General features: G+C 42.8%; 1 protein-coding gene across 7 annotated transcripts in view; it reads right to left on the bottom strand.

The window, feature by feature from the left end:
* Nucleotides 1-14,884, bottom strand: part of SIPA1L2 (signal induced proliferation associated 1 like 2) — a 240,857-nt gene that overhangs the window by 34,261 nt on the left and 191,712 nt on the right. For all 7 annotated transcript variants that reach the window (XR_010345113.1, XM_064383605.1, XM_064383603.1 and 4 more), the window contains 5 exons: nt 11,041-11,298; nt 9,131-9,214; nt 7,307-7,407; nt 6,829-6,932; nt 4,649-5,037 (listed from right to left, as the gene is read on the bottom strand). Coding sequence is in view for 6 of the 7 variants with exons in the window: in XM_064383605.1 (XP_064239675.1) it covers nt 4,649-5,037; nt 6,829-6,932; nt 7,307-7,407; nt 9,131-9,214; nt 11,041-11,298 (936 nt within the window). In the remaining variant the exon portion in view is untranslated. The remainder of the gene's footprint in view (nt 1-4,648; nt 5,038-6,828; nt 6,933-7,306; nt 7,408-9,130; nt 9,215-11,040; nt 11,299-14,884) is intronic.

Consider the following 14,884-nt stretch of genomic DNA (forward strand, 5'->3'; position numbering starts at 1 on the left):
CTGGTGCCCTTGAGTAGGACTGGCGGGTCCCTCCCTCTGGGCACTAACTCTGGGCCTCAGAAAGATGCTGCACTGCCTCTCCAATGACATCCACCCATGGAACACCAGGTCGAGAGAACAGTAAAGCATAATGACCAAGGCGACTTGAGGAGTGAAGCAAGTGATCAACAGGTACGAAGAACAGAAGCTAATGAACTCTTCCCACTCACTGGGGTGCACGCCAGTTAGGTAACCCTAATGTGAAAACTCCATGTCTGGATAATGGGCTCTGAAGCCCTATATGTTATTTTCTCTTGTACTGTGAAAAATTGCAGAACTACAGAAGAAGTAAAGAATAAACATCCACATACCCTTTGTCTAGATCCACTAATTCCTCTCTGAACCATCTGAGAATTTGTTGCAAGAATGAAGACATCATACTCCTATATTTCAGCATTTACTTCCCAAGAATAAGGACATCCCCCCAATAATTAACCAAGTAATGGCATGTACAGGACATCAGGCATGAATGCAATACTGTTATCTAATAGACAGCCCACATGCTAGTTTTCCAAGTGTCCCACTAAGGCTTATGGCCTTAGTTTCTCCATTAAGAACCTGATGAGAGACTGCACTGCCTTCCACTGACTGTGTTTCAGATATTTCAAATCCTTTGATGATCCCTGAGATGTTGTGTTGGTAAAGGCCTGGGACACTCAAAATCATGGTACAGTTAATATGCTGCATGTGTGGAGGTTACTCACCTTTTCCCCTTAAAATGACCAAAGTGTATACTTTTGAAAATGTATAGGTAATGATAGTGCGACCACAAACTATGTATTTTTCCATTTGTTTTATAACATTTTCTAAAAATTAGGCTTCATCAAAAATGTCTTTTATCTCAACTGTAAGATATTTTAAAGTTAACTTGAAGAAAAAATGTACAAAATCCATTTGATGAGTGATATGGCACAATTCCTTGTTTAGTAACAGTTGTATCATCACAGAAGTGTTCTCTGAAGCTAATAAACATTCTAGAATGTTGCTTACAAACTTCTCATGAATCCTTTCCTTCTGGACTAATGTTTTTCTTTCAGAGTTATACTGTTGATAGTCAATCATTTGTACCAGGATAAATGGTATGGTGTCATGAATAATGATATACAACACAACATTGTGTGTGCCATTTACAGGAGAATCCAGAACACGGGGTTTGTTTTTGCAGTTGATTTACTTCATTTTGCAAAGCCTTAGTTAGGCTAACATAAATACTGCTTTGTATGAGCTCTTATCTAAGTGCCCTGCCCTAGAAGAAAGAAAAAAATGTGTTTGCTGAACTAAAAGAACTGAGCAGCAGGAGAAAGCAGGCTAGATATATGCCTGTCCTGCTTAATAGATGATTCCTGTTCACCTCCCTTCTTCCTCACAAGAGTGTAACTTGTCTTAAAGAGTTTTAAGTCCTCCCTTTGCCTCCTTAGTACAATCTTGGAACCATGCCATATATACAGTTCTGTACTGACTTAACTCCCGGGTGGCTGTCAAGGAATGCGTGTGTGTGTGCTTGCGGCTAGAGGAGGCTGCTATGGTGTTGTGGTGAAAAACCAAAGTTAAAGAATTAAGAGTACACCATATGCTGACCGGGGCTCCTGACATTGTGAACTGGGAATGATGGATCCCACATTCCTCCTATTTCCCTAGGTTACCCAGGCACTGGTTTATTAACTCCATCAATAAGCATTTATCAAGCACTTTTCCTAGTTCCTTCCTTCATTTAAAAAATATTCAGATGCCTGCCATGTGCACAGAACTGTACTAAGTGCTGTGGATACAAGCAAACAAGACAGGCCATGACCCTATCAGCTCAAAACACAGATGCTCCAGTGAAGACAAGGTAGCAATACGTGACCTTCTCATGAGAAGGAATACGCAGTAAACACAATCAATTTCAGCTAGGGGTGGGTGTTGTGAAGAAAATAACACACAGGCCAGGGGCACAGAGCACTTGGAGGCAGAAATGTGGTGTTAGCCAGGATGGTCACCCATGTCAGTTTCTGAAAGTTTATTCTGCTCTCATTACCTGGGCTACTTGCTCCCAGTCACAACCCAGGCCCTCCAGCAGTAGGCCTCAGCTCCAAGGGGGCTGCAAGGCTGCCTGAACTGGGACAGAAGAGGAAGGTACGGGGCTGAGGGAGCATTCCTCATGGCCGCCCATGCCCTACCTGGGGCTTGGCATTTCAGAGTTTGCAGGTGTGTGACTTGATAGGTTGGCCCCTTGTGCTCTAATGCCTTTCACTCAGCACACAGAAAACAAGGCAAATGCTGTAAATCCCATCCCTCCTCCTCGCCTCCTGTGCAGGTTGGAGGGCAGGCAAGAGGAAGTTTCAAAAAGATTCCATTCAATGACTCAATTCCAAGCTGAGCAAAAGCCTAGGATGAAGTTGAACTGTGGCTTCAAAGTCACCATCAACGAAGAATTACAAGAAAAGGGCAGTCAAGTGGTAAAAGATTCCACTCACTCAATATTTATCATTTCCACAACAGCTGGGCCACATTCATTTAGAGTGGCGGAAGAAAGTAAAATCAATCAGAAATCCAATCTAGCACTTGCATATACTTTCTAATAGTCTAGCCCATTAAATTTGTGAATGGATAACGTAGTCAAGAAAATCCATTTCAAATGCCAGTGAGTATCCCTACCAAATATCAACAAACGAATGTATGCTGAAGGCAGTCTCCATAGAAATTTTGCTTGATAATAATACAAAACTCTATTTGTGATGCCAATGACGTCTGTCCAAAAAGGTGTCATAAAATTGGCTCTTTTACTCATCATCTAAACTTTGAATTAGATGTTAGCAGGCTGTACAATCCTGAGATAGTTTCTACAGTATGACCACCGTTCCTGAAATTAAGCCAGGAATAATTCAGATAACCAAGTTCACTGATAATTCTTAATTATTATATCAGTTATTAGTAGTACTAAACCTATTTTAAGTCAAATTATTAAAAAGAGCTGGTAAAAAGTAGTAGGAATGTCTGTTTTGAAAATAATTTTCATATCCTAAGCTCCCTCTGCCCCAGCAAACAGAAGAGTACATGGTGGACACACATGATTTCTACTCTCTGGTGTCCACTCCTCCTTCTCCAAGACAAATAATGCCCTGCTTCTCTTCTAGGAGAGTGGCTGCATTTGCCATTCCTTAGCTGCATGGTTTGGGTGAGAGGGACTGACCCCAGCCCAAGCTGAGGGCTCCCACTGCCCTAGGTGATGCTACCCCCAACCACATGATTAGAGCTAAGAACACGTGAGGAGATATGGAGGTAGGGGGTTTGGCTTTGGAGAGGGCAGAAACCTGTTTCTTCTGCAAAAACTAGAACCACTTACTGTGGACAGAGGAGCATGAGTGTGGGAGGTCTGCAGGTGACACAGCTGTTTCCAGCCAAGAGAAGAATGCTGAGATTTTGGGAAATGGTCAGGTGGAGTGGGAGGAAGGTGACAACCTGGTCCTGAGCAGTATCATTTTGAGCTGCTGGGTCAAACAGAACCTTGAAAGTGCTGGACTTGTTGGTTACATGAGCCCCAATATGACTCTGGTTGCGTGAACCAATCAGCATGGAGTTTTCTTTAACTTGTAATGTAAAGGTCCCTGAATGACACTCAGCATCCCCTAGCAATGATGGGGTGAGGGAGGACTCTGAAGGGGAGCCTAAGGAACATAAAAAGCCTTTCACTGTGACCTCTACAGCTCTGCCCTGAGCACCATCATTTGGAGAAATGCTCCCTCACGGCACTAGGTACCTGGAAGAAATATTCCCATTCTTAGTTCATCTGACTCTGCCCTCCACCATTCTGGGCAGGAGTCAGAGAGTGACTTGGAGCTGAATTAGGGAAGGCCTTAGAAACAAGCAGAAAAATGATATTGGTAGTTGCTGTAAATAAATTCTGTCCACAGCCAAACTCAATAAATGCATTTCTTTGCCCTCTGCCTAGTCTTTGAAAGTGAACAGAAATCACATATTAGGGATTTTAAAACCACTGCAGAGTAAGTATGTCAAACAGGAGTTTAAAACTACTCATAAGCAGATATTAAACATCTACACTTAGAGTACTTAGAACACAATTCCTTTACACTTAGCTAGTCTTTATTGAATGAACCCCAGCTGCAGAGCTGAACACACTTTCACTGTTACACACATGATCTCAGGTCTCCCCTGCTGTCAGGGCTGTAGGAACAAGGAGGAAGTATGTGCGTGCCCTCATGGCAGGGAGCAACACGTACTCCATGCACACGCTGCCTTCGTGGCTTCCCACTACAGTCTGAAGATTAAGTCAGTGCCACCTCTTCTCCAAAACAAGTAGGGACATCAGGTTGAATTAGGGAGAGATATAAGTGGCCTGACTAGAGCATTTAATATCTCTATTGACTTTTCGCTCAAACTTAAGGAAATAGGGGGGGAAATCACAAACAAGGGACTTATTAACATGCAAATTTTCACATTTTCATATTGTAGAAACAAGTCTTTCCTTTCCTCTGATGTCAGACGGCTAGGAAAATAGCACAACCTACCTTATGCCCCTACTGCTTATATTTCAGGCTTCTGCCCTACCCCAACAGGCAGGGCCTTGGTGGCACCAGCAGGTACTACTCTGCAATGCGGCGGGGCTTACCTGGAATGAGAGGATATCTCACTGAGATCGCCCATGCTGCCTTCCGCAGCACTGCTGGCAGAGATGGCGGATGTGTAGCCATGCACAGAGTACAACTTGGTGGGCTCGTCATCAGGCCCCGAGACATCAGCAGCGTCAGCCCACTGCTCAGCTCGGCTGTGGATCAGGGACCTGCTGCCCGCCAGGTGCACAGGGCCGAGAATGGTGGCGGGCATGCACGGGGCCGTGTCGATGCCACTGTCGGTGGAGGCCCCTTTGATGTAGGTCAGCCCCAGTAATTCGGGGTCCATCAGGTCGCCAGACCCAAAGTGCTTGTCATCACTGTTGCTGGAGGTGTTGCTGGAGAGCGTGTTGCTGCTGGAGTGACTGGAGCAACTTTTATCCCCAATCTTGAGAAGAAAGAGGAACAGAGAGCCTTCAAGTGAATCCCGAACCCTGCTGCTTCTCTCCCTGACTCACAAAGCTACAAGCCAGGGGCTCTCACCCGAATCCTTTCTACTCACTCTGCAATGTGGGCAATGACAGCATTTCCTTTTTGAAAAACAACCTGGTTTGTGCAGAAGTCTCTAATTCATACTCCTTCCCATAATTTACCTAAGTTAAATGGGTATGTTTATTTAATTATTTGTGCATGAAGCACAAAAGTATGGCCACAGTGTCACTAGCAAGAAAATAATAAACAAAGGTTACATAATCCAGGATGGAATATGGAAAATTAATACAGGAAAGAGAAGAGCCACTTATTAAGAAAATGCTTTTATGACAAATTACAGTGCCAGCTTTGAGTTTGGGGCAGAAGATGCAAGTTCCAGTGACAAAGGTAGGACTTTCTGGCTAATCTAACCCTCTCTGTGCTTGTAATACTGAGCTTATGTGATTCCTGTGTGAAGCAAATGGGATAATATATGCAGAAGCACTTTGGCTGCTGCAAAGCACAAGGTAAACATGAGCTCTCTCTCTAAGATAGCCCCAGTCAAATTATGTCCCAAGCCTTTAAGAGATGGGACTCCCTTTCAAGTAAACAGGTCTGAAGAAGAGTCAATGCTTGACGGGGCAGGCTGGGGGGAAGGGTCTCTAGAAGACAAAAAGCAAACAGAATAGAAGAATTGTCCCTGTCGGTACAATGTGTTCATACAGACATGGCCTCTCTTCAGTCTGGGAAAAGCAACAAGATCTGAAGCATCAGCAAAGGGCTTTGGAATCATAAGAATGAGCCATTCCCTGGTAGATTTTAAAGCGGTTTGGTCTTATCTTTTTTCATTCCATCCTATCAGATCCTTAAGCAAATCACCTTGACCTTTTCATCATATATTGCTATTCTCCAAACTATGCCCACACCCTGCAACCCTCTGCTGAAACCAATAATGAGAACACTGTAAAGGTGGATTTAAATAGATATGGTGAGGCTGACTCAAGACAAGATAGCGGTCACAGCTGAGGGAAGAAATGTCGCATGTGTTCACTAAGGGACAACTGCAAAGCTGGCTGATGACACATTAAGATACAGGAAAGATACCAGTTAATTCAGGACCTTATAAATTGTCTTCACCTGCAAATTTTAAAAAATAAGCCACTTTAAAATGTTGGCTTTATTTGTGATAACTCATGGTTCTTGTTTCCACATTTAAATGGAAGTTTTGTTTCATTGAGCTACAGTCTCCCTGGAGGCTTACCTCCTAGGGTTTCTTCAAGGGGTAAACATGGCAACACATGCAAAGGAGTAAAGAACTACCATGGGCGCTGTTCTACCCTGACATGTGAGATAGGTGGCTGTAGCTGTGATTATTAAATCGTCTGTGACTGTAGAGTAAATGGCTACCTATGGGCAGAGTTCCTCTGACCACACACGCTGCTTAGCAGTTTCTGCTTCTGTTTTGTGCCACTAAATCGGTAAGTGGTTAACAGATTACAAACGGGAACATGATTTAGTAACTACTGCACTGGATATTGAGGATCATAAGGCTGAGGATATAACTTTGGCTTTGCCACTAGTTTGTTGTATGACCTTTGTTTGAGTCCTTTATAAATCAGGAAGATAGTTTCCTTTTTTAACCTCACCTCTAAGAGCCCTGTGAGGTAATGTGCTCTTGAGCATCCCCAGGAAGCAGGCTGTACCACTGTGTGCCGAGACAGAGCAGTCCTGGCTAGGTGAGTGAAGGGCTTATGAACAAAGGACTTACGTGAGAAAGCTTATTGGGGGAATCTTTGCAACTTCCATCTTTCTGCAGAGCTCTTTCTTTATAGGAACTCAGGACCTTGGAAGGAGGGCCATGCCATTTGGTTTCTGTCACATAAAGAGAAGGAGCTGAATTTCTAATTTCCAGTGTTAGCAAAAGAGTAAAGAAAAACAGAAGTCGGACAAATGGTTAGGGAAACGAACCAGGCTTGTGGTTCTAGGAATTTCTGGTCTTACCAATAGATATGCCACAAAAATAGACAGAACCACCACCACAAACTAAGTGTTTAATTTCTGCAGGTACCACAACCACAACCAACTGTGATCACACCCTCTCCTGCATCTGGAGACCCAGCTGATCACCTCAGCCTGGTGCACATAGGCTGAATGAATGAATGAATAAAATGAATGAGTGATGGAGAGGGGGTCAGGGAGAAGGAAAGGGGAGCAAGGGAGGTCAATTTCCAGGAGTTCCTTATTACCTGGGTGCCTGCTTGCTTCCATGGAGTCTTCCCTCTCCCTGGCTCCATCACATTCCAAAGGGCCTGAGCCCTGGTGTTCGAGCAGTAGAGGGGACTGGCACCTGAAAAGGACACAGATCTGAGCTTGTCCTTTCTCACCGTGCCACCTGCCAGCAAGCGCACGGGAATGTCAGCTTCCAAATGGGATACGTAAGGGAAAGCCCTATCCAGGAACTGGTTTTTTGGCAAATGAAAATGCAAATTGTCAGCTCAGCCTCGCCAGAGAAGCTAAAAGCATCCAAAATTGTGGGATCTGGTTTAACCAGAAGGTCAGTAAAAGCAGCTGGACGACAGCCATTTACAGATAAAGAATGGGTGCTGACACCAGGAGGCTGAAGGACTGTCCAGGATCGGACAATGTCCCAGTAAGCTAAGGAGGAGGTCGCTTTTTACCTTATGCCTAGAATACATGGCATTGATATATCTTTATATTCAATTTTTCTTAAGAAAGAAAAAGGGCTGGGTGTGGTAGCTCACACCTGTAATCCCAGCACTTTAGGAAGTCAAGGTGGGCAGATCACGAGGTCAGGAGTTCGAGACCAGCCTGACCAACATGGTGAAAACCTGTGTCTACTAAAAATACAGAAATTAGCCAGGCATAGTGGTGCATGCCTGTAATCCCAGCTACTCAGGAGGCTGAGGCAGGAGAATCACTTGAACCAAAGAGACGGAGGTTGCAGTGAGCCGAGATTGCACCATTGCACTCCAGCCTGGTGACACGGTGAGGCTCCATCTCAAAAAAAAAGGGAAGAAAAAGAAAGACTACATTCAAGTAGGCTTTGTTTTATGAAAACCCTAAATATGAAAGAAATAAATAGAAGAAAACTTATTCACATTACAAAGTGATCCTTATTTACAGAATTCTGGTTTAAGACGCTCGTTTATAGAAAAAGCCACAAAAGGTTTTTCTATTTATACAAAAGAAAAAAAAAAAGAAAAAAACAGCATCAAAACCACTTCTCTTAAAACACAATGTAATTTAGAAAGTTGCTTGACATGCAACTTTTAAGAACTCCATCTATTATCTAAGGGGAGAAACACATATAACTCAGACTACAAATGCAGAGAAAGTTCCCCGTGCACCTGCAGGAGCAGTGATGTAAGCTGCTCCTCACAGCGAAGTCCTTCCCACTGACTGGCCATTCTCTCCTCTCAAGCAGTGCAACCAGCTCCTAACTCCAACCCAAAGCAGTGCGCCAAGTCACAGTGGCCCCGGCAGACCACTCCTCAGGAGCATGCCCGGACGCCACGCTCGCTCTTCTTTTCCCAGAGGTGGTGGGATTGGCCAACTCAGTGTCTTTATTCACAGAAGTCCTCAGGCTCTGCCTGAGCTGCTGGCTCCTGGATACTGCATGGATACTACAAAGGACGGCTCTCGGCTAGGTGTTCTGGGGCAATCTCCCAGTGCTTCTTGGACAGGAAGCAAAAAAAGCCAAATGCTAAACCTGCTTCTCTGATTTTGAGTGGTCTTTCCTCATCAGCAATTTAAGTCCGGGGCAACTAAGCCCTCACATCCTTAATTTTCATGTTCTGAATATCTTCCCTCATCAAAAAGGAAAAAACAAAAACCAAAAACGACAGGCTGAGAACACAGACAAGTGAGCCCTACCTATATAGTAATAATGAGCTTTCTAACCTGGACAAGTCACTTGTTAAAAGCATGTCTGGCATTTGTTTATTCCCTACATGGCCCCGGGTACAGCAGGCGCACAGTAAATGCTTTTGAATGAGTCACAGAAACACATTCCTCCCAGTGGATAGCAGTAAGGTAAAAATGAGTGGTACCCGTCGTAGCCCACTTGTGGTCTCCAGGGTCCGCTCCCGCCAGGTCCAGGGTCGCTGGAGGATGACTGGTTGCTGGGCGAGCTTCTGAAAAGTTGACTAGAGTCATTACAGGGCACTGAACTATCTGCCAAGCCCCTTGACCTGGTCTGTTTTGTTTCTCAAGTAAATTTACTTTGAGAATGACAAAGAAAAGGAAGAAAAACATATTGCCATGTGAAACAGAATAAATCATGGAAAAATAAAAAAGAACCAGTGATGCCAGGGGAGATCAGGTGGTTTATGATTGGCAATTTGTTCTAGGAAACAGATATGACAGGACAAGCCTTCACTGTCTAAAGATTTAGAGCACAGATTGATTCCCTCCCAGAGAAATAAAGAACAGCAATACAATTCCTGAGAATACAGAATTATGAAAACATTACTAATTCTTATTATGTGAAATATAAAACAAGTCACATTTTAGTTCTATACTTAAAACTTATGCAAAAAGATAAACCTAAATTTGGCAAAACCATTTATTTTCACACATCTCTTGAATGTAATCCTATTTATCTTTTTTTCAGACATGCAAAAATGAAAAATACTCATGAAAACTCACTTGATGAAGATGTGCTTGCCAAGTTTCCCTTGCTACTAGAATACTTCTGGTTTTTTCCTATAATTTACTTAAATTAGAATTACTTAATTTTACTTTAAATAAATTTTAATTTAATATAATTTACTTAAATTATAATTATTCAAATTTACTTAAATAAGGGAGGTTCTGCAAACTCCCTTCCTTCTATATGTTGCTTACTGTCTGCTGCCTCTTTTACCAGGGCTATCTATGTACATTTCTTTGAATAAGGGAAAGTTATAAACTCAGCTGACTTTTGAGTTAGGAGACCCAGAACCAAGATAATTTAATGTCAAATTAAATTAACACCATTCCTGCCTTCACTCTGGAAAGAATAAATTGGAGAAGGCAGAGGATGACCACAATGTTTTAACCTTATCACTTAATTCTGGTTAACATTTACATAAGCTTACTAAGTGCCAGGCCCAGTTCTAAGCATTTTATATACATTGACCCATTCAATCTTCAAAATTTCCTGCTGTCATTTGTCAGGTGAAGAAACTGGAGGTTCAGGGCTGACGGTACCAGGCCCATGGTTTCAGCACATCAAGTGAGTTAAGAGCTGTGATCCAGCCTGGCCCCCAGTCCATGGTCTACCAGACCAGAGCCTGACACGTCATAATTGAGAAAACTCATGGCATCACCATGGCTTATATGTGACATAAAAGTTAAAAGGAGTAGGAATTTACCACAATAAGAAATTTATTATTTTGTTCTGTTAAAATGATCTATGCAAATTAGGCATCTGAAAACCCTTACCAGCTTCTAATGCTATTGGATTTAACCTTTAAACAAGTGTATGCACTCTTTCTTTGAAAAAATAATTTTAAACTCAACTTAAAAGGAGAAAAGCAAGGAGAAAGTCTTAATGATCTGGGAACCTCTTAAAGTATTCCTCACATTTTGATGATATTTAAGCACAGATTGTTCAGTTTTGTTTTATTTATACTCAAACCTGTTCACATTTTTCTAAAGGCTCCAGTAGAATAGTTTCTGGGGTACCTTTCCCATCTTGGGAAGCCAGTGGACATGGAGGAAGGATATTGGATGAAGAGGAAAAGCTGTGGCCCTGGTGGGTAGGACCTGCATTTTACCAGCACCATCTTGGGGCCAGGAGAGTGCCAGACCCCAGGTACCACCGTGTCTGGGGCCTGCCCTGCTACCCTGCTTGCCAACTTGTGAATAAGCTAACTCAGAAGTGACCAAGCCAAGTGAAAAAATCTTCCCTACAATGTCAAGTTCTCACCTAAGTGACTTATAAGGGCCGCCCCTGAGGAAATGAAACCAGCATTACCTCGTGCCATCGGGCAGCTTCCGGTCGAAGGAGGTGCTTCGAGGAATGGCGGCCTGGGCCTGCTGGAGCAGCTGTTGGCACTGCAGCCGGTCGGGCGTGCCGGGGATGGGGGAAGCTCTGGAGAGGGGCTGCAAGGCAGGGGTGGGCACCCGGTGCCATGTGGTGTTCCTCCTGAAAGGGGTTTTATACTCGCAGGGGGTGCCTTCACTGTCGAGTTTGTATTCCACCATGGGGATCCTGCAGAGCTCTGAACATCCTCTGTTGGGCCAAGAAGAGATGGTGAGAAGGGAGGCTTGCAGCTGAGCCGTCAGCATGGCTTACTCACAGCGGCACCCATCAACACACATCACGCGGTGTGTGCCTCTCCTGGCTCCAAGTCAATGATGCAAAGCGATCCACCCTTAGGAGCATCTTACCTACAATAAAACCACATTCCCACACTATTCAATTCCTCTTCTGCCAGCAATGACTGAGTCTAGAAATGAGAAAGGCTGTTTGCGGCTTTTTTCCTGGCTGCTGTGCAGCCACACATCATCTATGCTGGTACCTGTTAATACAGCTGTATGGTTATTAAAATGCTCAACTACCAGTGGGTAAGGAGCTGCTGTCCCAAGACCCCCAATACAATTAAAAAAAAATTAACACCTGGCACAGCAGAGGCCTCCAGGACTTGTAAGTTAGATATTTTAAATATATTTCTGGAGATAACAAGTACTATCTATGATAATTAGAAATCAAAAGTCTCCAGAGACTGTAACACCTTGTTCACAGCTACTCAGCAGGACCAAGACTAGACCTGTGGTCCTCACATTCACTACCAGGCACCCTAGAAATAAGACCCCCTAAGCAAATGTTCATCACTTTTAGGGTGATGGAAATGTCCATTATCTTGTTTGTGGTGACTATTTCATACATGGGCCAAAATTCATCAAACTGTATGCTTTGTATATATGCAGTTAATTGTGCATCAACTATACCTCAATAAAGTTGTAGAAAAAAATCTTATTAAATAGAAAAACTTCCTTTTGTCTGATGATTTATTCTTCAAAAAAGCCTTTGGTTAAATGCAGCATAACCAGTTGAGTGACCAAAAGTACTAAGCCATGTCTGTGTTCAACATACAGGAGTTGGTGGAGTCTAAGGTCTCTGTCTATAGTTCCTCCTTATTACAAACTTTGTACGAGATTTCTTTTCCTTAAAACTTCAATGTCTCCTTACTGTCTTTCAGGAACACTGTGTGCCTGGCACTGGCTTGTCCAGCTCAGTCCCTTCAGAGTCACACTGCCCACACAGCAGTTGCCAGAGGTGGCTCAGAGAGCCACTCAGAGGCCTCTGCGCACCTGAAATGGGCTAGTGTTATGGAGGAACACAGTGATTTCACTTCATTAATTTAAATTTAAAAACTGATGCTCTGATTCATTTTTTAAGTGTTTAGAATAACTTGGATATGTGAATCTATGTTTTCAACTTTAAATTTTATGAAATATAAACACAGCAGGTACTCAGGATATAATTTAGCTTCTGATTTGAGATATGCTGTAAGTGTGAAATGTACTCCAGACTGCAAAGACCTAATACAAAAAGTAATGTAAACTATCTCATTAATAATCGCTTAACATTTTTTGGATGTTGATAGTATTTTGGAGATATAAAGTTAAAATATATTACTAAAAATAATTCCACCTGTTTCTTTTTTCTTCTTTAAACATGGTTGCTGGAAAATCCAGATGGAATCTCTATATTGGACAGTGCTCCTGTAGAGGAACCAGTCTCCAGCCCCATCTCCTGGCAATCACATCTCCCAGTGTGACCCAAATCTCAACTCAAATCTTGCCTTCTCCACAAGGTTTGCTGACTGTGCTGCATAGTGCAAAGGATGGCAAGCGATGGTACAATTTGTGTGCGCTCTGCACAGATGTTCTCACAGATACAGGCCCATGTGCAGAGAGTGGCTGAACCTCAGTGGTCCCTCACCACTGCAGGAAGGTACCTTTCTACACAAGCCATGCAGCTGCATGCAACAGCCCCATTCTTGGCTACAGTGGCCTTGTCTATTTACAACCAGGATGGATCAGTATGATCAGTATCATGGTTTTGGCTCTGGCTAGTTGATGGATATTGCTGTTAGGCATTTCATATATAAATTCTGTCTTTCCAGGTAATTAGCAAACTTCTAGGACAGAACTGACTATATCTTTAATATGCATATGTGGAATCAAGAACATTAAACATGGGTGATAAATAAATTTGAACAGATTAAAAATACTTCATTTATATAATCTGAACAGATTTTTAAACTGTAGTTATATTAATATAATCAGGAATCAGAGTTACAAATCACTCTTTTATTGAGTCTGAGAGAAGTGAAAAGTGCAACTAGTAAAAGCTGTCACAATTCAGGAAAAACCTGAGTGCCCATCATGTGAAAGTCACGTGTGGTTTTTAGTTGCCATAGTTACTCTCTTAGGCTCCCTAAAAGGTCACCTCCTAGACAGCTTTCCCATGTGCTCAAACGATTAGTCAGGTACTTAAGACTCTTTAACTTAAAATATATTATTTAAGTCAGCTGTCCCTAAGGTTCCCACCCATTGCACAGTGCAAGGAGTACTGTTAACTTGACTAAAGTCTGCCTACAAAGCTAATTGGTGTAGTTTGGCAAAAACACAGGAAGACTGGATAAGTATCAACTTTTGAGTGCTAGGGCAAATAATTCCAATTTACCATGTTGCCAAAGGAGTCAGCATCCCAAACCAGTGCCTCTCCCTAGATATTCCACAATCAACATAGAACAACAGCAACAATAAACTTCCTAATATTTGCCCTTCAAGAAATCTACTAGAGCAAGGGATCACTATTTTAAAAAGCAGAATTCCACTGTCAGCACAGTATAGTAAAAGTTTTAGCCTTTTCTGAAAATCATCACAAAAGAACAAGGAGAACAAGAATCAGAAACAACCTCAACTGCCAACTGAATTTAACAGACAGCGGGTAAAGTTGGAGGTGAATGGAAGAAAGGTTATGGTTTAGCAGAGCAGAGGAAGGTGAAACCAAGGGGTGTGCAGAGTGAAAACTCAATAGGAAGGAAGACCATTGCCCTTGCAGAACCCCAAAACTGTGCAGGGACAGGAAGCACCAAGCACTGCAGAAGGCCAAGTGAAAAGGAAGATTTAGGCATAGATGTTACTTAGAAAGGAGGAAAAAGAAGTTTGGCCCTGGGGGCTGAGGTCCACACAGGGCCTGGCCCAGTCAGGCAGCAACTAATCCCCTGCCACTGCAGGGCAAGAGCAGTAGTCTTTAGAGAACAGAAAAGATGCAGAGTCAGGGGTGTGAGGTGCGGAGAAGAACAGGAATGAAAACAAGCCCGAGGTAGAGATGAGACCCAGGGCCACTTCTCTTTCCTCCAAACTTGGCCTCAGAATGCTCACCACCCCATAGAGATCAAAGAAGATGGTTCTCTAGAGAAAAGACAAGCAGATGTAAACCATCCAATCACTCTGCAGTGAAGCTCATGGAGCAACTAGATTGCTGAAGAAAAGGGGGAACTTATGAGAGTTAAAATTAAACATTAAAAAATCCAGTAAGATAGTTGGAAGGTAAACTGAGAAATTCTCCCAAACAGTTGTGAGAGAGAAAAACCTAAGAAAACTAAGTTCAATCCAAAAAGTCCAACAACTACCAGACAGAGTTATCAAAGAAGACAGGGAAAAAAGTAGGGGAGAAAAATTATTAAGAAATAGTATACGGACATTTCTAGAACTAAAAGATATGCAAAACTAGATTAAAAGGTCCAGAGAGTACCCAGACCAATGAATAAAAAATTGTCCACATGAAAACACATCATTGG

The sequence above is a fragment of the Aotus nancymaae genome, unplaced genomic scaffold, assembly GCF_030222135.1.
Source record: "Aotus nancymaae isolate 86718 unplaced genomic scaffold, 86718_ANA_hifiasm-v0.15.2.pri h1tg000032l_0, whole genome shotgun sequence".
NCBI classification, from domain to species: domain Eukaryota; kingdom Metazoa; phylum Chordata; class Mammalia; order Primates; family Aotidae; genus Aotus; species Aotus nancymaae.